This window comes from Varanus komodoensis, unplaced genomic scaffold, assembly GCF_004798865.1.
Source record: "Varanus komodoensis strain SLA01 unplaced genomic scaffold, ASM479886v1 scaffold17, whole genome shotgun sequence".
Taxonomy (NCBI): Eukaryota; Metazoa; Chordata; class Lepidosauria; order Squamata; family Varanidae; genus Varanus; species Varanus komodoensis.
Genome location: NW_025335505.1, coordinates 4,859,672 through 4,885,495, shown reverse-complemented (window position 1 = coordinate 4,885,495; position 25,824 = coordinate 4,859,672). Strand labels below are relative to the sequence as shown.

At 39.9% G+C, this 25,824-nt stretch overlaps 1 protein-coding gene across 2 annotated transcripts in view; it reads left to right on the top strand.

Moving 5' to 3' along the window:
- CDH9 (cadherin 9) overlaps window positions 1-25,824 on the top strand; it is an 85,133-nt gene that overhangs the window by 9,966 nt on the left and 49,343 nt on the right. For both annotated transcript variants that reach the window (XM_044426403.1, XM_044426405.1), the window contains exon 2: window positions 9,781-10,075. In XM_044426403.1, coding sequence (XP_044282338.1) covers window positions 9,781-10,075 — 295 coding nt within the window. The remainder of the gene's footprint in view (window positions 1-9,780; window positions 10,076-25,824) is intronic.

The following is a 25,824-nucleotide window of genomic DNA, read 5'->3' as shown; positions in this document are numbered from 1 at the left end:
GCACACATAACCTGAAGCAGCAATTTTAAAACCTAACAAAGAAAAGAAGAACAAACAGACAAAACCTTTTTGTTCTCATCTTGCAGCCATTCTGCACGAAAAGAAAATAGCTCAATATGACATAAAATATATATCCTCACCAAGAACTCTAGGAGGCCAGCTGCAGTTACATGTGGTTGTGCTATCCATGTGGAACAAGGCAGATCAGAGGAGTTGATTTCACTAGGAAATGTGGAGGTATACTGAGCAAAACCAAGCAAGGGTACTGGCAGGCTTGTTCTCCAGCACATCAATCTACAAATGAAAATCTACAAATGAGCAGCGCCATCAATGCAAACTTCAGGATAACTCCTGTGACAATCCCATCTACTAAAAGTGGACAACTTGTTTGTTCCTGGATCTTTTGCCCTCCCTCACTAACAGCACTAAGCCTGCATTTGTACCTACAACACATTTGAAGCTAAGGGATTCCTCTTCTCTGGAAATATCAGAAGAATTCTGAGGAAAGCCAAGGTCTCTGATAACAGCAGGTGGGATTTCTGAAGATGGATGGTATTCAGTTATCTCCTACTGCTATCAGGATGGCTTCTTTCAGAAGAATAGAGAGAAGGTTGTTCCCACAAGTAGATTGGGGATGGGGAAGGTGCATAAGTGGAAGTCTGATAGTGACCCTGGGCCAAAACTCTCACTTGAGTCTCAGGTGGATGGTGGCCAGGAGCACCATCCTCCAACTGTAGCTAATTTACCAATTGCAGCCATATCTTGACAGACAAAGCCTAGCCACAGTTATGCATGCCCTACCAACATCCCAGCTGGGTTATTCTAATGTGCTTTACAGGGGGCCACCCTTAAAGACAGTCTGGATGGTCCAACTGGTTCAAAGTAGGGCCACACAATTGCTGACAAGAACTAGTCTGTGAACCCATAGCAAAACAGTTTTATAACAACTAAATGACTACCAATAGAAGCCCAGGCCCAATTTAAAATGCTTGTAGTTACATCTAAAGCCCTAAACGGCATGGGTTTGGGGTATGTAAAGGATCATCTGCTCCAATATGCCCCTACCCATCTAATAAGAAACAGTCAGGAAGACTTTCTTAGGAAGCCATCCCCTAGGGAGGTGAAGGGAATGCTGGCTAGAAGAAGGGCCTTCTTGGCAGTTGTGCCCCACCTCTGGAATAGGCTCCCCAGAGCGGTGTGCCTGGTACTGATGCTGTTAGCATTTTGGCACCAGGCAAAGACTCACCTTTTCTCGAGTTATTTTAACAATGGATTTTAATGTCTTTCTGGTTTCAAAACTGCCCCCATGTTTGTTTTTAGTCAATTTTAGTTTGAATTGTTTTATTTAATGTTTTTATTATAATTTTATTTGATGTATTATATTTTATATATTAATATGTTGATTTAATGTTATTGATTTTAGAATGTAGTGTTGTTTTTATATTGTAAGCCACACAGAGAGTCCAAATATGGGCTATTGTAGCAGCATATGAATTCATTAAATAAATTAACAATAAATAAATGGAACAATTTACCCTTAGGTTGCACAGACCCCCAAAATTTTGAGCTTTTTATCCTTTGTTCTGCCTTTGTAGTAAAATTATGTGCACTAAAATGGGACTGGAAGTAGAAATTCTCTCTCATTAGTGAGAGAAGCAGAAATACGGCCCTGTACAAAATGCTACCATATACTGGCCTTGAGGGAAATAAAACACTGTTCTCTGGGACTTGTTCTAGTTTAATGCAGTTCAGCATTTTATTCTCTTGTAAAGTTCATATACAATGAAATATATGCATAGGTATGAAATTCAAGCAATTCATTCAAATTTAGTTCCCATACTTGAATGGCCATTTTATATTATTATTTCTGCTGCTCTGGAATAGCACATAATTTGTAAAAAAATACTTCTCATAATTATGAATATTGTAAAGGGCAACCCACTTTCCCATGAGAAGACAAACACTTTATTCTATTAATATATATAAGCAGAATAGTTTACAAAGACATAAATTATGTAACTACTTACGAACACATAGCTCCCTCGGAGCCAACTGAAACAGAAACTACTTAATTTGACATCTGTAATCCAGTCAGTTCTGCTTTAGCAAACTGACAACCACAAATCAACAGTGGAATAACCATAGTTCCTAATTTGGCAGGTAGAATTCCTGGTACTGTCCAACATGTAAGGAAAGAACTCACAGGGTACAACACTTGACTCTGTGAGGTGATGCAGACCAGAAGCTACAGCCAAAACTTGACAAGAGGTTTGCAATGCAAAATTTCAGTACAAAGTCTCCACAGAAGGCCAACATGTGCTTGACAGGTTGTACAAACCAGCACACAGGGATGCAATTCAGATCAGAGCATCACATTCCAACAGGAGAATTATGGATTGGAGGTGGGTTAGCTTTCTGGTTTTTAGGTCCGAGCGGCACAACAAGATCCCAGTAGTGGTATGTGCTTGGTTGGCCTTGGATCTGTAAAACAGCTGCTTTCCAATTTTCCCCATCCCTTCCCCATTTTTACCCTGTTCTATCCATTTTCACCCTAGTGTTTTATTCCCCTCCACCCCTCTGTTCTATTCTTTCAATAAACTTGTTTTATTCCCCATACTTGGGTGATCATGTACTAAATACAGAGTCTGGTCTGGGAATTGAGGGCCAGGGAATCTCTGGGCAGTAAATGATCCATCTGATTGAGGGGAATGGGGAATCCCTGTATTGTATGATATACAATAAACTAATATTATAAACAAAAACATAGCAATAAACATCATTTATAACAATATACACTACATAACAATATACTGCTGAGAGTAGGAAGGTAACATAAAAAGTTAAAACAGTATGGATTAAAATTCTAAGACTCAATAACATTTAATTCCATTAAAGTTTGTATGAGATAAAATCAATTGTTAAAGCTAAAGACTTCATCTTTTATGGGGAGTGTGACCCCATCTAGGACAGTTTGAAGCCCCTCATCCCCAGTCAGACTGTTCACCAACAGTACCTACATCTTACCTGGACTGAGTTTCAATGTATTCATCCTCATCCAGCCCATTATCAAGCTCAAGCAGTGATCCAGAATGGAATCTGCCCCACCTGGGGTTGATAAGATTGAGATGTAAAGCTGTGTGTCATCAGCCCCCACCTCCGAATGGCCTTTCCCTGTAGTTTTGTGTACATGAAACAGCGTAGGGGGACAATAAAGAGCCCTCCTCCTAGCATGGTCATCTCACAGGGTGACTAAGGCATTCTCCATTCCAAACCCTGGTCTAAATGGATCTAGATAATCCATTTCATTTAAGAGTACCAGGAACTGCTTCGCCACCACCATTCAAGCACCCTGCCCAAAAAATGGAATTCTCACAACAAACATGTAATTTGCAATGCCCCCTGGGTCAAAGTTTGGTTTATCCCAGCCTACTTCAGAGAGTCTGGAACCATTCCCTTTCTTAAAGAGGCATTGATAGCCTTCTAGACCCAAGTGTGAACCCCTTTGCTAGGTCTCCTGATGAGCCAAGATGGACAAGGAAAAAAATAAACAAGTGGTGACATGAACAGAACTGAGTTCTTTGTCCACATCATCATAAATAGAAACTCATCCATCAAAATCATGTAAGATAGTACTTTGGATGCCTCGCTCAATGGGACTAGATCAACTAAAGAGTTGAAGTCCAGACTTTGTCTTCAAAGTGAGAAGTAAATACATCACAGCAAACCACGTAAAGCTCAGAGATCTCACCTGATGTTCCAGCCTGTAGGAGATAGGTTTCCCAAACTACTCAGAAAAGTTCAACTGGGTGACACTATAAAGACACAATGGAAGTGGCAAAATATTGATGTTTTGCCACCTTTATTGCCATGGAATAGGCCCTATAACAAGCTCTAAGCTGTGCTTGGTCAAGTTTGTCTTGAGATCTTCTCCACCTATGGTCTAGCTGTCTCCCTTCTTGCTTTGTTGCCCCAAGCTCAGATGTATACCATGGAGCTGCTTGGCCACTGCAAGGGTAGAGATGGCACTAAGGAGCTATCATGAAAACCACCTGAGTCTTCTCAGTGTACCTTGGGCTTCAACAGAAGCACCAACCATGTGAGCTGGGAATTCTCCCAGAGAGCTCTGGAAACCCTATGGATCCATCAGTCTCTTAGGTGGACCATCTTAATAAGTTCCCCATGAGTGCAGAAGGGAAAAGGGACCACAGCCTAAACCTTACCAGAAAGTGGCCAGACCATGACAACAGGGTAAATGTTAACCCCTCCATATCAGGGTTGCCATCATCCAGATCTGAACCAGCCTGGCATATAACAGCAGCACCAGCAGGTCAGAGGACTGACTGACATGGCTACCAGGAACCATCTGGCTGGGAAGAGCTAGAAAAGCTATCTTATTTTTGTTCTCCTACACAGGCATGTTCCTCTCACACCACCATATCTCTCCCTGCCCATAACCAGCCCAATGGCTATACACTTAAGCCTCCCCTCCATCACCAGACAAAAATTAAAACTCACTTATCCCAGCCTCAGCTGAATTGCAAAACACACACACCACTTCCTCAGTGGGCCCCAAATTGGTCCCAATTGTATGATGCCCTTTGGAGTCACCTTCAGCTGCCAGCCCTGGACCACTGCCCTGGACATGGGGTGCCAAAAGAGCCCCGCCTCTGGGGTGATATCTGGGCTTGGCTGCTGGCTGGCTACAGGCTGCCCCAGGTGGGGTCTAAGTTGAGAGGAGCTGCTCATGGAGTGTGCAGGGAGGTGGTGACAGAGCAGCAATGATGCAGCAACCAGGCAAGTTAGAGAAATCTTCCTATCTAAATAATAATGAAGAAGCACTATTGTTGTTGTTGTTGTTGTTTTAATTCAAGTAGTTAACAACAACAGTGGTGGTGGGTATTGATGGATGACTGCCAAGACTGAAACAGTACAGTAGTGCTAAAAGAAAAGTTAAGCACATGCACACATAAACTTGTTGCATGTTTGCTAATACAGTCACATGTTTCTAAAGTTAGAGCTTGGGAGGAATCTCTAATATCTGCTGGAAAGTATAAGGTGTCATTGTATCAGTATGGGTTTGATGCGATTTCTTGCATGGCTATGATCTCAGTTTTAATGAATGGCTGAATCACGGTGCATTTGGGACTTCACACCATAGGTAGCAGGTGGTGTATGCTATCAGCACCATTAGTGCCTCTGTTCTTCCTGACTGATGACAACGGCTACGCTTAAAAGATCACAATTGCTCACCCTTTCTCCTTTTGGAGAGACGTGTTTGTACAATGAAGAGTTGTTGGGAAGGTTGGTAGATTCTCTGCATCCAGGACATTTCTATGCCCCAGTCACCTCTCCATGACCCCAGCTTCCCAGTGGGCTGGCATTTCTGCAGCTGGCCTGGGGAGGAGTGAGGGAGTAGTCCCATCTGAAAGATAAGAGGATCATGTGCAGAGAGAGAAGAAGAGAAATAACATTATGGTCTTTTGCACTCAATGCTTAGACTAAGCTTTAGGATGTGGCTAGCTCAAGACAGGTCCAAGCAGTTATTAGTGCTGGAATATGTATTTAGGTTTTAGGTTTGCTTTGGTGAGAGATGGGGGGTCCTTTTGAGTAAAGGAAGATTTTTTTTTTTTTTTTTTATCACAGCTCCTGTATGCCCATATGGCGATTAGGAATGAGGACAGGACCTTCATTTCAGGGATGCTTGAGTCACCTATACAAAGCTACAGGGATTGTATGGAGATGATAAAGGGGGACAGAGGTGGAGTGGGAAGGGACAAAGATAGAGGCATGGCACACCCTTGTCCCTGGGGAGCCAAGAGAGAGCTCATCTGGTAGGAGGATGAGCAGAGACCTTTTTCAGCCTTGTAGAGATGCACACTTAACATTAAATGTTACTCAGATAGATAGTAGAATGCAGAATGGAGATTTCAGATCCTTTCCTTTGCATATCCCCTTCATAACATTGATAAAAGTTGTTGCCCATTTAAACCTGACAACTCTTATGTATATGGCAGCAAAACAAATATTTCAAAGAAAAGGCTGGGCTAGAACTCATATGCCTGATTTTTACTAGCTTTGCATGGGCAAGAGGTGTTGGTGAAGGACAATTTCATATAAATGACCTTACCTTGCAGTCTGAACTGAGTCATTCTCCAGGAAGAACTATATACTATATAATGTAATTATAATGAGCATATTTTCTGTCTTGCGGCTCTTGGGTATTCCTTCTGACAGTCTCTTAGTGAAACATACTGAATTTTCTGCAAATAAGAATATTGCTTTGCAATATGAAATGTTTTGTCAGTTGATAAGCAAAGCTTCAATTGTTCCTGTTCACAGCAGTAGACCAGAATGTCTGCTCTGACCAAAGAAGGAGGGTCAGTAGGTACAACTCATATTGGCCAGAGTATCTGCTCTTGAGGTTTTCTGCTGAAACAGAAAAAAGGAATTAATCATATTGCCATTTAAGTTAAATAGCACTGAAGGATTTAAACAGTCTTATGCCGAAGTATGTCCCAAATGATATACTATTGGTGCCAGAGGAATATGGAGGCATGCATATTGTCTGCACATGTAAGAAAGGCAATAGGTTAGTGCAATTATTAGTTACTATTCTATCATGGCAATTACCAGTCTAACAAGATGAAGAAATAAATAGCTGCAAATATATTGTCTTTGGATATCATGCTATTAGTTGTGGGTATTTACAAAAGAACAGGCATAACTTATGCATATCCAGGGTACAAAGATCTCACCTAAGAATGGTAAATTTACTGTATTCTTGGTAATAGCACAGATAAGATTTAGAAATACTGAAATCTGAGATCTGGCATGGTTTTTTTTACCTTCAAAATCTCAAGCAGTTTCTACAATTCATTATATAAGCGCATTAAACATACACTGATACACCATAGTCATGAACAAAACACAATTTAAGCTTTTAAAGAGCTGTTTAATCTTTATCCTTTGAGAACTAAAGCATCTTATGTGATACCACATTTGGGATATGTTTCTAGATTCATTTGCAACAAATTTGCAGAAATCTCTGGGATGGAGAAAAAAAGAGATAGAACAGAAATATGGCTGTAGAAATCTGCAGAGTGGGGAAGATGATCAAGACGGTACAGGAAATTATATGGTACAGGGAAAAAAATCTGACTGTACAGAGAGATCTGTGGATGGAAAACTATGTTCAGGTTTGCTTCAATTTTATTGTTCAATCCTGAACAAGTTTACTAAGGAGTAACTCATACTAAGTTCAGTAGGATTTCTCCCAGATGAAGGGATGTAGGATTGGATTCCCACTCAGAAATACAACCATCATTGTCTGCACTTAAGGCAGTTCCAATAGTTACTAACATTGGTAACTTGAAAAATAAGCAACCAAAAATAAACATTTTGGTTCTGGTCCTGGTGCGGGGGTGGGGGGAATCCAAAATCGATTATACCTTTACTAAGACTTTTGGTTGGTGCTAGCACAGGTGTCTAACTATGCATTTTAGTATTTTTAAAGGTCTATGATTATGAGGGTGCTATAAATTTCATACTACAATGTTTAGTGCAGATGTTAAACTTAATAATGATAGTATTTGTAAAAGGAATAGCAAAAGCGAAAATGAAAATTGAAAAAAAAAAGGCCAAAAGGCCAAAGCAATAGAAAAAACAATAATACTTTGAATAATAATGCAGAATTGTTTCTGGTGGCAGCTCTGTCTGTCTCCTCACCTGGTCAGGTGGCCAGAAGCAGCAGAGCAACATCCTTCAGTCTCTGTCTGGTACGTTTCTGCTGGCTGGTGTGTTTGCTGGGAGGACCTCTTCACCTTTGCCCAGGACTCAGAGCAAAGTGGTTGCTACGCTTGGCCTCTGGATTATCTTGTGGTACTGCTGGTAGAGTGTGGGAAAGTGAGGGGAGAGTGAGTGAGGACTTACAACTATCACTTTATTTAATAGGTGTTACTCTGCAGTAATTGTGTAACATTGTGGCCTATGAGTACGGGTTCTTATAGTGGAAGTATACATGAAGTATGCCTATAGTCAAGGCTATGGTTTTCCCAGTTGCAAGGCATGGCTGTGAAAGCTGGGCCATAAGAAAGGCTGAGCACCGAAGAATTGAGACCTTTGAATTGTGGTGCTGGAGAAGACTCCTGTGAGTCCCTTGGACAGCAAGGAGATCAAACCAGTCAGCCTTAGAGGAGATCAACCCTGACTGCTCTTATAAGGGCAGATATTGAAGATGAAACTCAAATACTTTGGCCACCTAATGAGAAGGAAGGACTCCCTGGGGAAGACCCTAATGCTGGGAACAATTGAGGGCAAAAGAAAAAGGGGACGGCAGAGAATGAGGTGGCTAGATGGAGTCACTGAGGCTTAAGTGGGCTCCGGGGGATGGAGGAGGACAGGAAGGCCTGGATGAGTGTTGCCCATGGGGTCGCAGTGGGTTGGACACGACTTCACAACGACAACAACAAATATATTCTCACACTCCATTGCCAGCCAAAGTCAGTTTGCAAACAACTGATGAAAGTTTAAGGTGAAAGGCACTCCATTCTCCCCATCTGGATTTGATCCTGAAAGGTCCAAGGGAAGTGTGGATGAATGTAGCATATGTTTTAAGAAAGGACAATTTGGATCAATATTGTTTGGATCATTATCCAACCTCTTATCCTCATGGGACTGGGCCCTAGAGCCCTTAAGTGCCTAGGCAGAGACTTCATGCATGCATGCACACACAAACACACATTGTTATGTATGTTGATAAAACACCACACAAAAATAATCTTGATGAACTCATATGTGTCATCATATTAAGATTGTTGTCTAGCAGCGATTTTGGAGTATTTTATTGATGTGAACAGGTAACACAGGCAAAGTCACACACAAAAACCTGACAGCTATGCAGAACATCTGCAATGTTCAGCACAAAACTCAAGAAATTACAAGCAAGATAGAAAACAAAAAAACGTGTGCATGTGTGTGCACGTGCATGCATGTGCATAAAATAGTGATGAAACAAAGCGACAACCTCCCCATCCATTATAGATGTGATCAGACTTAAGATGAAATGTAAAAGGACATGGCACTAGAACAGAGTTATAGCTTAACACATAGAAAAGAAAGTCTTACAGAGCAATGTCAAAAGAAAACAGAAAAAGCAAAACATTATGAAAGTTCCACTCTTTAAATTCAGTTTCTTCTTTACTATTATACAGAAACTGGCCCTAGGTAAAATACTCATGCTCTCTCTCTCTCACGCACAATATAATTCAGGACTGTCATGGGATGTTCTTTGAATATGTGGTCCTCAAATAAGAGCTTTCAAGATTTTAGGACAAATGTCTTTAAAAGCCTTTGGATGTGCATCTGACATAGCTCTTTGGATCGTGGCCTATATTTTATATTATTTTTAACTTTCAGAAAGCAAGTTGATAGCTTTCTTCCTGAAAACAACAGGTTTCTGGCAGTATGTTGGAAAACCAACAGTCATATTGCATTTGCCATCATACTATTAACTTTATTGCTACCATCTTACCATATATCCTTTGTGTCCTTCGTCAATTTGTTTAGAGATATTTTGCACGTGTGACCAAAATCTCAGTTTAGTAATTTTTCCCTCAATATTGAGACAGAAGATTACCCCTGCTAACCTCAATTACAGACAAGATTTGTGGAAAGTTATTCATATGTGCTGAAAGATTTTGGTCTATAATAACAATGCATATATTCATAGAGTTCTTTCTCTCTCCCTCTCCCTCTCTCTCTCTCTCTCTTACTTCCCTAAAGCTACACACTGACCAAGATAAAGGAGATGGAAATTTAAAATACATATTAACAGGAGATGGGGCTGGCAGTTTATTTGTTATAGATGAAAATACAGGAGATATTCATGCAGCAAAAAAGCTGGACAGAGAAGAAAAGTCCCTGTATGTGCTACGAGCTAAAGCTATCAACCGAAAGACCGGAAGGCAAGTGGAGCCAGAATCAGAATTTATCATTAAAATCCATGATATCAATGACAATGAACCTAAATTTACCAAGGACATTTACACAGCCAATGTTCCTGAAAAGTCTGGAGTTGGTAAGTTTAATTTATTATCATATAAAGTACAGGGAAAAAGGAAAAGAGATTGAATGTTAAGTTACATTGCAACCATACTTTAAGTAGTCATAACAACTTCTATAAATATCAATTCACCAGTTCCTGTTTGTCAGCAAACTCTCCCCGTTCCTACCACTCTGGTTCCCATATAGCTTTCGTAAAACCAGCACATTCCAATGGAAACATGTACACCATGTGATGTTAACAATAATTATTACTCACTCTTGTTCCACTGAAAGCAATGCTAAATGTGTCCATACTGATGTACAATTAGTGATGGCACTCTGTTAAACACTTTCATATTTTGTGTAATTTTAGCCACTTTGTGTGCCAAGAGTCTTATGTGCTCACTATCCCTCCATAACCCATAACTGGTCTCTTTGATGCATTCCTGGAACACAGTTCAGGTCTGCTTTGATATTAAGAGCAAATAAGATAATAAGCATAATTTGCAACCGTAGGGAGGTATCCGAGGTCGCCTGCTGCCAACAAGCCTCACTGCTAGCACTATAAGCAGTTAGCACTCCTAGAAGGCAGTATTTTCACACATTTCTGGGCTTGAACCACTGACAGATGGCGCAGGAAGACAGCAGGAGCAAGACTGGACACCACCTAGAGTTTTGCTGCTTTAAAACAGGCTTGCAAACTATGGTTGGAAAACCAACCCTATTTTCAGTTGACCATCATTTGTGCCATTGCATATATGACAGTAACAATGGTTGGGTTCCGATAACAAACCATGGTGGCTTTTTACTTTTGTTGGGCTGTCGTGATATTCCACCATGTTAATTTGGTCTTTGGAAATCATAAGAAACAATTGATTATTCTATGGTTTTTCTATATCACCATGGCTTCTCATATTGTCTGAACCCAGGATCATGGTTTCTACAAACCTGGCATGTAACCACTACAGAGTGTAAAGAGCAACAATTGTGGGAGCCACTCCAGCCATTCAACCTCAATGTGTGGGCCACTGAGGAAGAGGCAGGCAATATAAAGGAGTGATGAAGCTTGAGATGGAATTTCAGCTGCAGTGGCTAATTGGATGCATGCCAACAATGAGTAAACTGAGCAGGGAGGATGGCAGCCACATAAAGTAGAAACCACTTGATTATCTCTCATGTAGATCATGGTAAAAAAGAACAGGTGAACCATGGTAACCACACCCTGGTTGCCTGTTGTCCTGCATAAACTCAGCCAATGGTTAAAGCTAACTATGGAAGGGCAAAGGAGAAATTCGCATCAGTGGGGGATTTATGTAGTGCATACTTACGATATCAGCAAGGCTACCTTTGCATTAGACAGAATCATTGTTTGGCCATTGACAGGGTCTCAATGGAGCTACTGTTGCTCATTTTACAGACATTTCCTTCAGATGACACTTCTGATCAATTTGGGGAAGCACCACAAAATCCTACAAACCCTTAATAGAAGTTGCAATAGAAAAATGGGCCACAGGGAATTGAGCCTTTTGCATACTACCTTCTAATCACTGAGTGGTGAGACCTCAAGCTGAGAGATCACTTCTCTTCTTCAGATCTGCAGAAGAGCCTTTTTGAGGGCACACTTGAGCACTTTTTGTCCTACATCACTCTTAAGTTATGGAATGCATTCCTTTCAGAGCACATAGTAACCACTCTTGTGTGTGTGTGTGTTTGTTTTGGAAAGATGGTAAGACATATTTCTCAATTTGACCTTCTACATTGTGAATATGTGTTTTAATACTGCTACAAAATAGTGGCCAATTTGGTGGCCTTGGACAGCACCTGGGGGTCATGAAACTCCCAGATCTGAGGTCAAACATAATGCTTCACTCTAACCTTGGAGCTGGGAATTAGAGCCCTACTCCTCACATCTGGTGGGGAAGGAACCACGTCTGCTGTTTTTCAAGATCATGAAAGTAACTTCACAGATGCAGGGAGCAGGGAGGAAGAGAATGGAGTAGGCAGGACCTGAAGTATCCTGAAGCTTCTGCAGTCTTCTTCTTTCCTCCTCCTCAAAAACAGGTGAAACCACTTATCTGATGGAAACCTCAGGCTGGGAAAATAGGGTGCTGAAAATAATCTTTGCCTCTCTTTCTACACTGCACTGGATGTCCATAAACATCTGTGTTGTGAGAGGGGGCTTATGATGAGAATACACCCTTAAATGTTTTAGTGTGCTTGAACAGGTGGTGGCCAGCAACTTCAGATACCCTTGGAGGAAGCAGACCATCTAGGTCCATTTCAGGCTGGTATCAGGGCTGGCTTCAGCCATGGTATCCCTTTGCATAGGCTGGTCAAGTTAGAAGTGGGAGACACTGTTTTCTGTTTCAATTTGGTTTTCTGATTCCAGAAGGTGCTATGGGGTGTGTGTGGGGGGGGTTATGGCTCTGTGCCATGGCAATCATGGCATGGGGTACTTTATGGTTCTCTTTTATCTCCCATGCTGGTTAACATCTACATGAAACTGCTGGGAGGAGCCATCTAGAGGTTTGGGCTGAGGTGTCAGAAGTATGCTGATGACACCCAGCTCTACCTCTCCTTCTCATCTAATCCAAATAAGGCAGTGCCTGCCCTGAATGATGGTCTGGATGAGGGCCAATAAAATGATGCTTAATCCAGATAAGAGGTATTGTTAGTAAGCAGATCATCCATCTGGGTGAGTGACATTTTCCCTGTTGTGATGGGGCTGCACTCCCCCTAAGGGGCAAGGCGTGTAGTTTTGGTGTGCTCCTTGACCCAGAGCTATCCTTGGAATCTCAGGTGCATATACAATGGGATAGAAATGTTTTAAATAAATAAATAGTGTGTGTTTATTGCTTGCTATGCTCTTTTGTGTTGTTATTTTTATGTAAATGATTGCATACTACCTCAGTGACATTTGCAGAACTTTTATAAATAAAATAAACTTAATAAGCTTCAGGGACAGATGCATGGGGACAAAGCGAGGAAGGACCTCCTTGCAGAAACAGCACCTCCACAAAGCCTGCCATGAAACACTCACGCGAGTGAGACCTGGGCTAGCTCCCTTGCCTGTAAGTACACTGAGATAGGCTAAAGGCTTGCACATGATGGTGCACCGTGTCACATGGTGTTTGCTCATTAGGGGAAGAAAGCCAAGACAGAGGCATCTCAAAGCTCTGTTCCTATGGATGAATGGCCGGAACAGGAGATGTGCGCTTACTGAAACTCTTCCTGCCCCACCAGGTCTCTTTAGGAGGTAAAGGAGAGGATACATTCTGTACAAGCAGTTCAAATGTAAAGGCATTTGTGCCAGTTCGGAGGCACCTAGCTTTATTTATTTATTATTTATTAAAACATTTCTATGCCGCCCCTTGCCAAGGCCTCGGGGCGGCTTACAACAAGGGGCGGCTTTAGAATGCATGGCTCAGGAAGTTCACTAACTATACATTGGCCTTTGGCCTGAAGCTGAGTTTTATACACATGAAAGCTAATACTCCATGATAGACATTATATGCTCTTTGAAACTTAACAGGGACATATGGAATGCTTCCACATGCAATTTCTCTTATGTACTCTCAAACACCTTTTGAGACAGATGTACCCACATATTATTTGGAAATAATATATACTGAAGACCTCTATCGTCAACAAAAGCTATTGTTATGGCAAGAAGCCTGCACTTTTGTCTATGCGTAAAATCATTTAGGCAGATGTATCTTTGACATCTCAAATTAGTGTTTATTAGAATTCTCATGCACAAGCTAAACAGAAGGCAGTTTGAGCAAATCAAACTGAAATTATGCAAGGCAGGTTAGGCATATCCAGTTGAAATGAATGTTAATGTTGTTTTTAGAAAAATCAAGCTGGGTTCAACTTTTTAGATGGTCTCACTTCTCAAAAAGCCTTCTGAAAATTATCCTGGTTTTACCTATGCAGAAGACCAATTGCAAGCATTTTGCATAGCTATCCAACAGAGTCCATTCAGGGCAGAACCACAGGCATACAACTGCGTATAATGGTTCAGTTAGTTTCTATATCCTAGCCAGAGAAATGTCCCTGCCTTTTAGTAGGAAATAGTGGAGACACCAGGAGCAAACTTTTACCCTGAACTTCTGCCTGTTATACAGCTATTAAATCCCTCATTGTTTACAGAAGGCAGCACAGTAGAAATCAACCCAAAAGAAGGCCAAATTTTCCAGGAAGCAGTATGCTTATAGCTGCCATTGCATGCATTAAGGTGAGTCAAATGTATGTGTGCAAGGGACTGGTAGGCAATTCCTGTTCTGGATAACAATACTGCATAAAGCACATTTTAAAACCTGTTCTTGCTATATTCAACTTTTGCATTTGTAGGTATTTGTGTGAAAGCACACACCAATTTAAAACTGTTCTAAGTAGGTGAAAAACAGCAGCCATGAAACACAAAATATCAACTGGATCAGATTTGAGGATACCGTGCCTTGTTTCCATGGTGAGCAGCTTCTAGAATGCTCAGCCATTAAGGACCTGAAGAATGAACGATGTGCCGGTGCTGGTGCCTGCCTTCAGCACAGGGCTGAAGGTGGATCCAGGAAACTCCGCTCTACAGTCAGGTTGAGTTTGATCCAGGCAGAATTCTAGAACAACTTATTATGAAGTTCATATGTGAGTCTCTAGGAAAACATATTTGGTTTAGGGTTAGGGTTTATTAAATATGACTTTATTAAGAAAAAGTTATTCCAGACCAGCTATACTTTCTTCTCTGACAGTTACTAAAGCAGTAGATCTTGGGAATCTCATGTGTACGGTATATTTTGCTTCAGAACAGCATTTTGAAAGTTCTCCCAGGATACACCTGTTGACAATATTGTAAAATGTGAGCTAAATGATGCCAGCCTTCAGGGGAGCATCAAATGTGCACACTGAATGCTCATCAATGATTCTGCATTGAACTGATGGGAGGCCTGAAGCGGAACTCAACAGAGTTGTGTTCTGGGCCCTGTGTTCTTCAACATTTGTATGAATTTTTTGAAGGGGGCACAAAACTGGGAGGGTTAGCTGACACCATCAAAGACAGTGTCAAGGTTCAAAAGGAACTTGACCATATGGAACACCGAACAAAACTTTAAGATCACATTCAACAGAAGGAAAAGCAGGGAAGGGTGAGAAATTTGCTTTAGTTGCTTTTGACCTGAATGTATTGTTTGTGCACCCCAGAACCAAACACAACCCTAACACAGTCTGTGTGCTGATGCCTATGATGCACTGATAGAAGCACAGTTTCCAGATAATGAGAAATAAAAGCTCTGTTCCATTCTATGCTGGAGGACAGTGTCCAGTTCCTGGTGCTGCATTTTAAGGACACTGACAACTGGAGGCTATCCAGAGGAGGGAGGTCAAGATCGTGAGAGCTCGGGAACCAAGTTGAATTAGTAATGGTTAAAAGAAATGGGTCTGTTCAGTCTGGAAAATGGAAGACTAAAGGGAGACATGAAATGTATATTCAATTATGTATTCTTATTCTTAATTATTTTACCTATTCTCAATAGTGGAACTTGAGGTTGTTTACAACATTAACAACTTACACAATTAAAATCGAATAAAACACTAATAGAAATATGTAATGTATAAAAATATAAATCCTCTAGAATGTTAAAATATATAAAATACCAAAAGTAAAATACTGAAAGCAGTAAAAATATCACAGATGACATATTAAACGGCTACCAGTCATAAGATGGAGAAGACTAGAACAAAGGGTAGAAATTGAAGAGCAGCTTAAGGGATGAGCTTCCTAAGAATAAGGGTTGCGCAGCAATGGAAGCTGGAAGTGGCAGGTTATCCTTTGTTTGAAGTATTTAAAGAGAGATTGGATGGGCATATCTCACGAATTCTACATTTACATCCTATATAGCAGATACTGAATTCAGCAGGGAAGGTTGTATCAGACTAGATGACTTTCAAGGCCCCTCACAACGCAAAGATTCTCCTGTTGTAAGTTATACTTGAAGGCATTTGTTCCCTACGCATGCCGTCTCCATCCATCTGAGGTGGCTAATAGGCTTTGAGAGACAGATCCTTGGTACCTGTTGTTGTCTTGAGAGCTATCTAAAACTAAGCTGCCAGAACCACATATTATCTCATTGAGTGATTTCAAGTTCTAGTATTATGAGAGGGAGAGGAAAAATTATCTCCCTCTCTTTGCTCCATACCAATCAAAGTTTTATAAAACTATATCATACATTACATATCAAAGCTTTGACTTTCTTTGCATGGAAACTACTCCAGACTCTTGATTTTTATGGCTGCCCTTTTAAAGTTATTTTATTCTGCACTGGCATTTTAATTATGTTTAGTGGCTCATGGCCAAGCAGATGAAGTTTAGCTCTGATATGTCTTATTGGAGATGGGGTGGCCAGACCTAGAAACTGTATTCTAAATGTGGCGCCACCGATTTATAAAGCTATTACAAAAATAATGATACATTTTCCAATTAATCCCTACTATTTTCTAATACGGAACATTCCTCTTTCACTGCTTCTGAACATTGAGTTTAAAGTGATGTAGTCCTGGGAAGAGTAGTAACAATAGAAAATTTTTAAAAGATCACTTCTGGAATTCTGCTAAATGGGGGATATGGTAAAAAAAAAAAAGCTATTCTAGGAGAAAACCCAATAATATTAAACAATATTTATTATAATCTATTTAAAATTCCCTTTAAAAAGACTTAGGGGCACAACATGGTAGGATTGTCCATTAACAATAGTTGTTTCTACAGTTTTGGATTCCCCTTCTATTTTATGTGTGTACTGGATTTGTAGTTGTTAGTCGTGAAATCGTGTCTGACCAACCACAACCCCATGGACAACATTCCTCCAGGCCTTCCTGTCCTCCACCATCCCCCAGAGTCCACTTAAGCTCACACCAACTGCTTCAGTGACTCCATCCAGCCACCTCATTCTCTGTCGTCCCCTTCTTCTTTTGCTGTTAATTGTTCCCAGCATTAGGTTCTTCTCCAGTGAGTCCTTCCTTCTCATTAGGTGGCCAAAGTATTTGAGTTTCATCTGGATTTACCGGATTTACACATTTTGTTAAGTGCTGTCAAGCTGTCTATGACTTATGGTGACTGTAGAAGTGAGAACCCTCCAAAATACCCTGTCCGTGACAGCCTCGTTCAGTTCTTCCAAGTTCAAGCCTGTGGCTCCCTCAAATCAGATCAAGTCATTGCTGCTTTCTGCCAGTGCTACAGCATCATCTACATATCTTAAATTTGTGGGGGTTTGTTCTGCCAATATTCACTCCTTCCTCTAATTCCTTGAATAGATAAGGGAGATTAAATATATCCTTGTCTAACACCTCTGCCTATGGAAAACCATTCTGTTTCTCTGTATTCTGTCCCAACAGTAGCTTCTTGTCCATAATATAGATAAAGCATCAGGCAATCATATGCTAAGACACACTCATTTCTTCCAGGATCATCTATAGTTTCTCATAATCCATGTAGTCTAAGACTTTGCTGTAGTCTATTAAGTATAGGCCAATCTTTTTCTGAAGTTCCTCTGTGTGCTGCAGAAGTCAACATAAATGTGCAATATGATCTCTAATCCCTCTTCCTTTTTTGAAATCCAGTTTGGATGCCTGGCATTTCTGGCACCATATAAGGTAGTATTCTTTGTTGCAACACTCTGAGCATCACTTGCTTACTTGGGAAACAAAAGCAATTGCCCTATGCTGTACTCTTTTGCATCTCTTTTCTTTGGAGTTGGAATATACAATGGTACCTTGGCTCACAAACTTAATCCATTCCATGACTCTGGTCGTGACCCAAACTGGTCATGAGCCAAGTCAAATTTCCCCATAAGGTTCTATGTAAATCAGGTTAATGCATTCTGTGAATATTTTTTTTTAATCACAGGGAAGATGGGCACGATTGCAGACATGCTCAGGGAGGGAGACAGGCATGATTGCAGGCACGCTCAGGGAGGGAGACAGACGTGATAGCAGCCATCCCCCCTCCAAGCACAATCATGGCCATCCCCCCCTCCCCCGCAGCATGATTGCGATCGCACCCATGCAGGCAAGACGGGCGCAATCGCAATTGTCACCCAATGTGGAGTTCACAACCTGAGGAAAAATTTTCCTGAAATTTCTGTTCATGACCCAATTTCGTGAGGCAAGGTACCGCTGTATATTGAATGTTTGCAGGCTGTGGGCCATTGTTTTGTTTTCCATATTTGTTGAAATAATTCATTAAGATTTGGAATAATTCATTATCTGGAGCTTGGAATGCCTTATTGGTGTCCTGTCTAATCCAGGTACTTTATTCTTTGCAAGTGCTTTCAGAGTAGTTTTCATTTTGCTTTCTAAAATTAAGAATTTTCAGCATAGGATTCCACTCAGTAGGATTCTACTTTGATGTATACTTAGATCTTCATAATATACCTCTGATTCAATTAAGTTCTATTGTGCATGCATGAGTCACAGCATATTTCACACTACATAGAATATAAAAACAAAATAGCATTATCCAGCTCCATCCACATACATCCCAACAGTTCTAAAAAGGATATTACAGACCTTGTTGCAAGATTACAGCCTATTCATTTTCTGTGCTGCAAAAGTAAAGTATTTCCTTTCTAATGCAAGCAAGTTTAGGTAGAGAAATAAAACTCAGTCTCAGGTAAGTATTCATGTGACTATAGCTTCAAGTCCTAAGGCATAATGGAGTTAATTTCCTCTCCTCTCTCTCCAGTTCCTTCCCTTCAATTAACAGATGATCATTGACACAGTTAGTTTTGATGTTTATTTCCCATAAACATAACATCAAATGGAAAGTCACCTCAACTGATTAGTTCAAAGCAAGACCCTTGCATCAACATTAAAGTATGCTTTTTAAAAATCATGCTTGCACTCTGAAAATATTTGACAAAACAGTTTTCCTATGCACTTTTATTGGAGTATTTCCCCCCCACTATCTATAGCTCTTTAATCTCTAGACAAAAACATTACTGGCTCAAAGTCCTCACCTCAGCACTTTTCACTCACACCTAATGCTGACACTGCAGTGCAGTATTAAGGGATCTGTTCTGCACAGTTAGAGATGTCGTCCTTCAGATAAGACGGTAAGCCAAGGTCCCCGCATTCAGCCCTCATATGTCTGCACAGGACAAAATTTATAATTCTAGTGGTACTGTGTGAAAAATATTGAGAATTAAATGAAATGTCATGAAAAGAATTCCCTTTATAAGGAATTAGGAAAACAAGGGTGCAGTTACATGACTTTATTTATTTATTTATTTATTTATTTAAAACATTTCTATGCCGCCCCCATCGCAACAAAGCCTTGGGGCGGCTCACACTTGTGAATAAATACTTTCATAAAATACCCTCTTAAAATGCACTAGGCGTTATTGTTAGGTAAACATTGCCTACTAACTTTCTTTTCTATTTCAACCTGTTTTCCAAGAAATCTATGCATGTTACTTGATTTCTGGCTCATATTTTAGATGTATTAACTTATTTCATTTAGCATACTGGGCCAGTTGTCCAACAGAAGAGTGCAACCGAAATTAGACACCCTGTTTCCTGCCATAGAACACTTCTGTGGAAGATCAATAAAAGTTGGCAAGTTGTCTTTCTCAAAAGCTTGTCTGCCATTATAAAGCTTCAATATGTTAGAAATTGGTTTGTTTGAATTGTAATATGAACTAGCCCAACCTTCACTGCCTGAAAGTGAGTACATAATTATCAAGTATTTTTTATACTTCTCCAAGTTTTATCATTCTTGCATCAGAAAGGTGTAGCTTAGGCAAATCTGCTTATAAAAAAAGAATGCATTCAGGAAAACTGCATGTAAAACAAGGCATTTACTATGGAATGCATAAAAAAAACAAGCACATGTGCAAATATTTGTGCAGAAAAAAACCTTCTGTACCTTTATTGTGGAAAGCAAATCAGGTAGTTTCATCCATACGTAATCTAAACAATACCCCAGGAAAGACAAGGTTTTCCCGGAAGACTATTTGAAAGCCAGTGCCGCAGACTATGTTTCTTCTCCTCTTTGCTACAGAATGAAGACAGCAGACTGGCCTAGTGAGAGTGGTGTGTGTGTGCATGTGTGTTGCAATCTTCTCTAAATAAAGGTATTACTTAATTATTTCAAAAGGTATATAGTGCTTCCCTCCAAAATTATCAAAGCAGTAAACATAACAGCAACTTCATGGCTAAAATGTAGCCATATCATTCAACAATATATAAATCATTCTACTGATCAACAATAAAACTGTGACTGGCTAGGCCACACCCCATGGAAAGCCTGAATAAAGAGATAAGTCAAAAATGTAGCCACCTGTTTGATATACATTGGGAGCACATTCCAGAGAACAGGTGCTGTGATACCACATCTTCTCTTACTAGTGCTGCTAAGACAAGCTACAGAAACTGTATGGCACCATCAAAATTACTCCTTCCACAAAGACCAAGCAGGGACATAATGGGTGAAATGATCCCTGAGATACCTAGTCCCAAATTGTTTAGGGCTTTATACATCAACAACAAACCTCAGATTTGGCCTAGTAGTTAATTGACAGCTCATGCCAGACAAAATTTGTAGGAATTCATCAACCTTCTTCCTGCTTACCATGCAAGACTGATGGTTCACACAATAATGGTTCACTCTGTGTGTTTCTTCAATTCATGCTGAATTTGCTATTGCTTTCTAGAGGTTACCAGGTAATGGAAACCTGCTGTAGCCACTTAATGTACTGATTAACCAAATATTAAGAATAAAAAATAATGGTTGATGGGTGGATTCATTATGTCCTTGGAAAGTAATAAATCCACTCATGTTAATTCATATGACAGTTTTTGAATGCAAGTGCTTGACTGTAAGTGCTTGTTCTGTATATATGAATTTTTGTGCAAACACAATATTAAAGTACATCTTGGGAGCAGTAATTTGGAAACTCAGTCTTGTGTCATGTTGTGTACCATTTCCTGATCATTTGTCTTCAGGGTTCATTCAACAAATACAATGCATGAGCAGAAATGGCATCCCTAAGATGTAGACTGCACTGCTCTGAAGCTTGCAAGACATTTTGAATGCAATAGTGAATTCATAGAACAGGGTTGTTAAAAGGTTAGCATTGCATTGATGAATTTCAACTGATGAGCTGATTAATTATGATATTCAGCGGCATCACTAATCATAAAGAGTATACAAGTTTTCTGGAGCATATCTGAGATGAATTCCTACAGGTGCAGCTTGTTGAGTGAGGGTGAAAATGCTACACTTTCATTCCTTCTTCTGCACAGCTATGTAAAAATGAACAAGAGCACCTCCGGTGTCTGAATACCATAGGCCTCCCACATTCAATATGTAATTATATGACCAACCTCCTACTTCAGGGGAAAAACAATAAACCTAATGAAAGCCAAAAATGAAAAGATATGATTTGGAAGGAGTCAGAAGGTGGTTTAACTGTAACAGAAGCAGCTTAGATACATGTAATTGCCTTGCTAGATTAGACCAAGGCCTATCCAACTGAACTTTCTGTTTTCAGTAAAAGTATAGCTGTTTTTGTCCCTAGCTTCCATTATGAGAAGTGCTTGCCTTAGATCCTGAGCATTCTCTTAGCCAGTGACAGTCCTATGAAGGATTCATTTTTCTACTCTTTAGAAATCATCAGATCTGATGGTGAACACATTCGGTTAGTTAATTGATGCATTATGAGAAGCAGCAATCTGAATAAGGGGAAGATACTGTATTTGCAAGGTCATGGGTGGGCCAAAAATCATGACTGGTGATCGCAACCATCCCTGGCTCTAGAATGCAATCTACATGATTTGCATTCATTCTGGGGTCAATGGTATGCACGTGCATTTACCTTATCCCCAGAACTGTTGAGGTGTGTGTTGTCTTAGGTTGTGCAAAATCACAGTTGAAGCAGATGTTAAGGTATCAACCTTTATCCACAACAGTGAAAGGAAGACACTGCATGGGACCAGAACAGCTGTGTTGGAACCTCAAGAAGAATGTTTTGAATCTGGAGTGAGGGAGAGGGCACGAATACTTGCAGATTAGAGATGTGGGAGGGACTTAGACTATGCAACCAACCCTTTGTACAGAAAGTGACATGAGCAGGGGTTGAATTAGAAGGGCTTGGAGATATCCATTGCACTGTCTCCTAACCCAGTCATTTACTTTCACTCAAGTTATTCTCAGTGTCTCAGTATTATAAGTAGAAATATTGGTCAGAAATGGTATTCTCCACAGAGTTATTAGAATTTAAAATGAAATTAATGATGTCTCTGACTTTGGAGCATGCACACAGTATTGTTGAGCAAGCAGCCCTGGATAGTTTTCTTCTACTTAGAACATGTGATGTGCTCTGTTATATTCTGCTTACTATTTGCATTTGACTTTTAGTGGACACCAAAGACTTGGCAAGGAATAGATTACACACACCTGAAATTTTATGTATTCATTTAGAGAATGCAGAGCTAACATTTAAAAAGTGTGGAGGGGGGGAGATATATACAAAAAGGGTGTATGCGAAACATTTTGCTACACGTGTTTAAGTGCAATAAGCTTTTCAAAAGACCTTAGTGACAAAAAGGGGATCTATTTTCTAACATTTGTTTTTGATCAGCTTCAGCTGTCTAAAGAAATTGCATGAAATATTGTGCCATTCTCTTTGCCATTCAAGAGGAGCAAATGTTGAACAGATAAAACTCTTGCCATTTTTACAATTAGATATATAAGTGCTTGCATTAACTTAGATTAAATATTTATATCTGTTAAAAGCAGCATTGTATCTGCTCTGCATTAAGTATATGAAGGAGGAATAAAGTATCTAGGTGTTTTCTTCCATTCTTTAACTGACTATCTTTTTTCTGTGTTGCAAGATTCATTATGAACACTTTAAATACCTGGTTGGATCCATATCTGGAAATGAATGGACCTGATTCACACCTAATTGTGGATGAGAATACAGTTATCTTTTCAACTTTGCATTTCTCCAAATCCCTTAGCTTTAAAATATATAAATTTTGTGTATAGATAGGTATGCTTAATTATAAAATATGAATTTTACAATAAAATGCATGAAATGCATTTTAATATGAGAAAATAGAATGAGGAGCTATAAAGCTAAGCACATTGAAAACTTATAAGGGCAGCAGTAGACTGTTCTAGTCTTTGTTTCAGCTTAGTTGGTAGTTTAACAAATCCTGGCAACTAATAGATTAGCTGTTGTCAAATTGCTATAATTAATATTTCAGGTGATTTTGTGATGTTCAGTGCAAACACTTCTTTCCATGTATCATAATACAAAGTGAAAATTTAGTAGAGGTGGCTGAAAATGTCAAACTCAATTTTGCTTAGCTGCTTCCCTGCCCCATACTATTAAGTTTCCCCTGCTTCATTCCCAGATCACACTGTGATTAAGAAAGTATTGACAACCACACATAGTTCTGTGCACATTTCCCTAATACATGCATTTTGCGTATATTATTTTCAAAAGTCATCATTTTAAATGTACATTCTGGATCATGTTTAGGTTTAGGACATGGAAATTTGCTAAGTCTGTGCTGAAATGTGAACCACACACATTTCTCAGCTATCCCTAGGATTTAAGAAATGGTATAGCAACCCATTAATTCAATTGCATAATGGTCTTTACTGGGTCCAAAATCTGTTGAAAGATCTGGAGGATGGGAACCCATGGCTATTTATTTTTAAGTCAGGTTTTACTTATCTTGGTACCTAACTGTATGCATTTACCATTGCAACTGTCAGGGCTTTTCTCTAAATCATGAAAAATACCAGCATATCAAATAGGAGTTGTTTTGAAAACAGAATGCGAAGCCAATCAACTTTACACAGACTCTCCTCAGAACCATAGAATATATCCAAAGAATGTAAATGTGACTGCAGCATAGACAGAGAGAGTATACTTCCATTTTTCTAAGGCAACCTAAATTCCTGTAAAGTCTCTTTTATTCATGACACATGCAGGCAAAGGTACTTTGAAAGTATGTCTAAATTTCTAAGCTGATAAAGGACCCATTAAAATAATAATGGCAACAACAATCAGGGCATAGGAATGGAATGGGAAGCTGATTCTGAGATTCACAGACAAAGAGCATAGCACCTGTGCACAATGGACCATCTCGTTGTTGGGGCAGTTCTGTATTTGTCTGGGGCTAGGCAGGGAAAGAAATGATGCAACCTGACACAAGAGTTCCATTTTGATGCTGTTTAATAACTCAGACATGGGGAAGGATCCAATGCTGTCTCCTGTACAACATGTGCAGTAGCAACTGCTACTATTTTTACTCCTAATGTTAGATTGATGGATAGCTAGGCTACTGCAACTATATGGGCTTGAGACATACAGAACACAGGAATAACCATGTTCTTGCACAAAGAGCTACAAGGTCATTAACACAGTGGACTGAGGAGTCCAGAGTTCAAATTCCCACTCATCTATCAAAGTCACTGGACAGGCTTGGGCAAGTCAGCATCTCAGCCAAAACAATTTCAAATCATGGTTGTTGTGTGACCAGGACTGTATAACTGCACACTTTACACCAATCACCTGAGTATTTCAAGGACAAGGTGGCCTACAGATTTAAGAATTAAACAAGGAGAAAAAACTTAAACATAACAACAACCACTAATGGGTACTGTGAATAATTATCCATATGAGAAAATGGCATCTGTGGGATATTCATATCCTCTAGAAAAGTGAAGGTGTTTCATGCCCTTCAACATTTCACACTAGCAACATTTTGAAAAGGCATCTCCAACATCTTCCCAAATGCAAAACAGGGAGGTGATTAACCAAAGTTGAGGCTCAGAAACTTTATACCAGCCCACAGTCTCTTATAAATGGGACAATCAGGAATAGATGAGCTTTGCTACTTTGTGAATACTTGTTATTTTTTAGCAATGGCCAGCTGTGAGCTACTAGTTCCCATCACACTGAAATCTCTCAGACTGACTTCCAGCTGTCTGTTCCTGACAAGAACCTATATGAAGAATTCTTGTTTCTTCTAAATATTTTACACAAGTTTAATTGCATATCTCAACACTTATTTCAGGTCAGTGCTTTTTCTAGAATGCCCTCTCCTGCCACTCCTTCCTATTTCTTTTGAAAGGAATTTTAACTTCTGTTTCCAGTGACTCTGTTACTCATACCTGACAGCATTTCATGGAGACAGGCAAACTTTTTTTTACAACAGATGAATAAGCAGTACAGTTAGCCAGTAGAGACAGCAAAGACAGGAGCGACATTTTTATTGCAATGAGGCAGATTTGGAAACAAGTATTTAATCCAAAACTTCCTTTCTTTTGTGGAGTCAAATTCCAGTTCTCCAAGCTTGTAACAGAAACACTGTTTGGACAGCATTGGTTGCCTGGCTCTTGTGATAGGACCAAGATGTCCCTGGAACAGTAATTGCACTTGGAAAATCATACCTTCTTTGATCGTCATCATCAGAATATGCCCTTTATCAGGTCAGACCAGAGGTCCATATAGCTCAGAACTGACTACATGAGAGGCCTCTGAACCCCACCAGAGCTTTCTGGCCCTACCAGGTGGTTGAAGCCCCATCAGTGAGGATATACAAGGATAGGCTAGACATGCTCATGGTAGGCATGTCATGAGTGAAGCTGGATGGAGCCGGGGGTCAGACTAGATGGCCTGGGAGGTCCCTTGCTCTATTTCTATGTTTCTGTGTATGTTTCTATGTCAGAGCTTGAATCTGGAACCTTTTATATGAAACGCATATGGACTATTC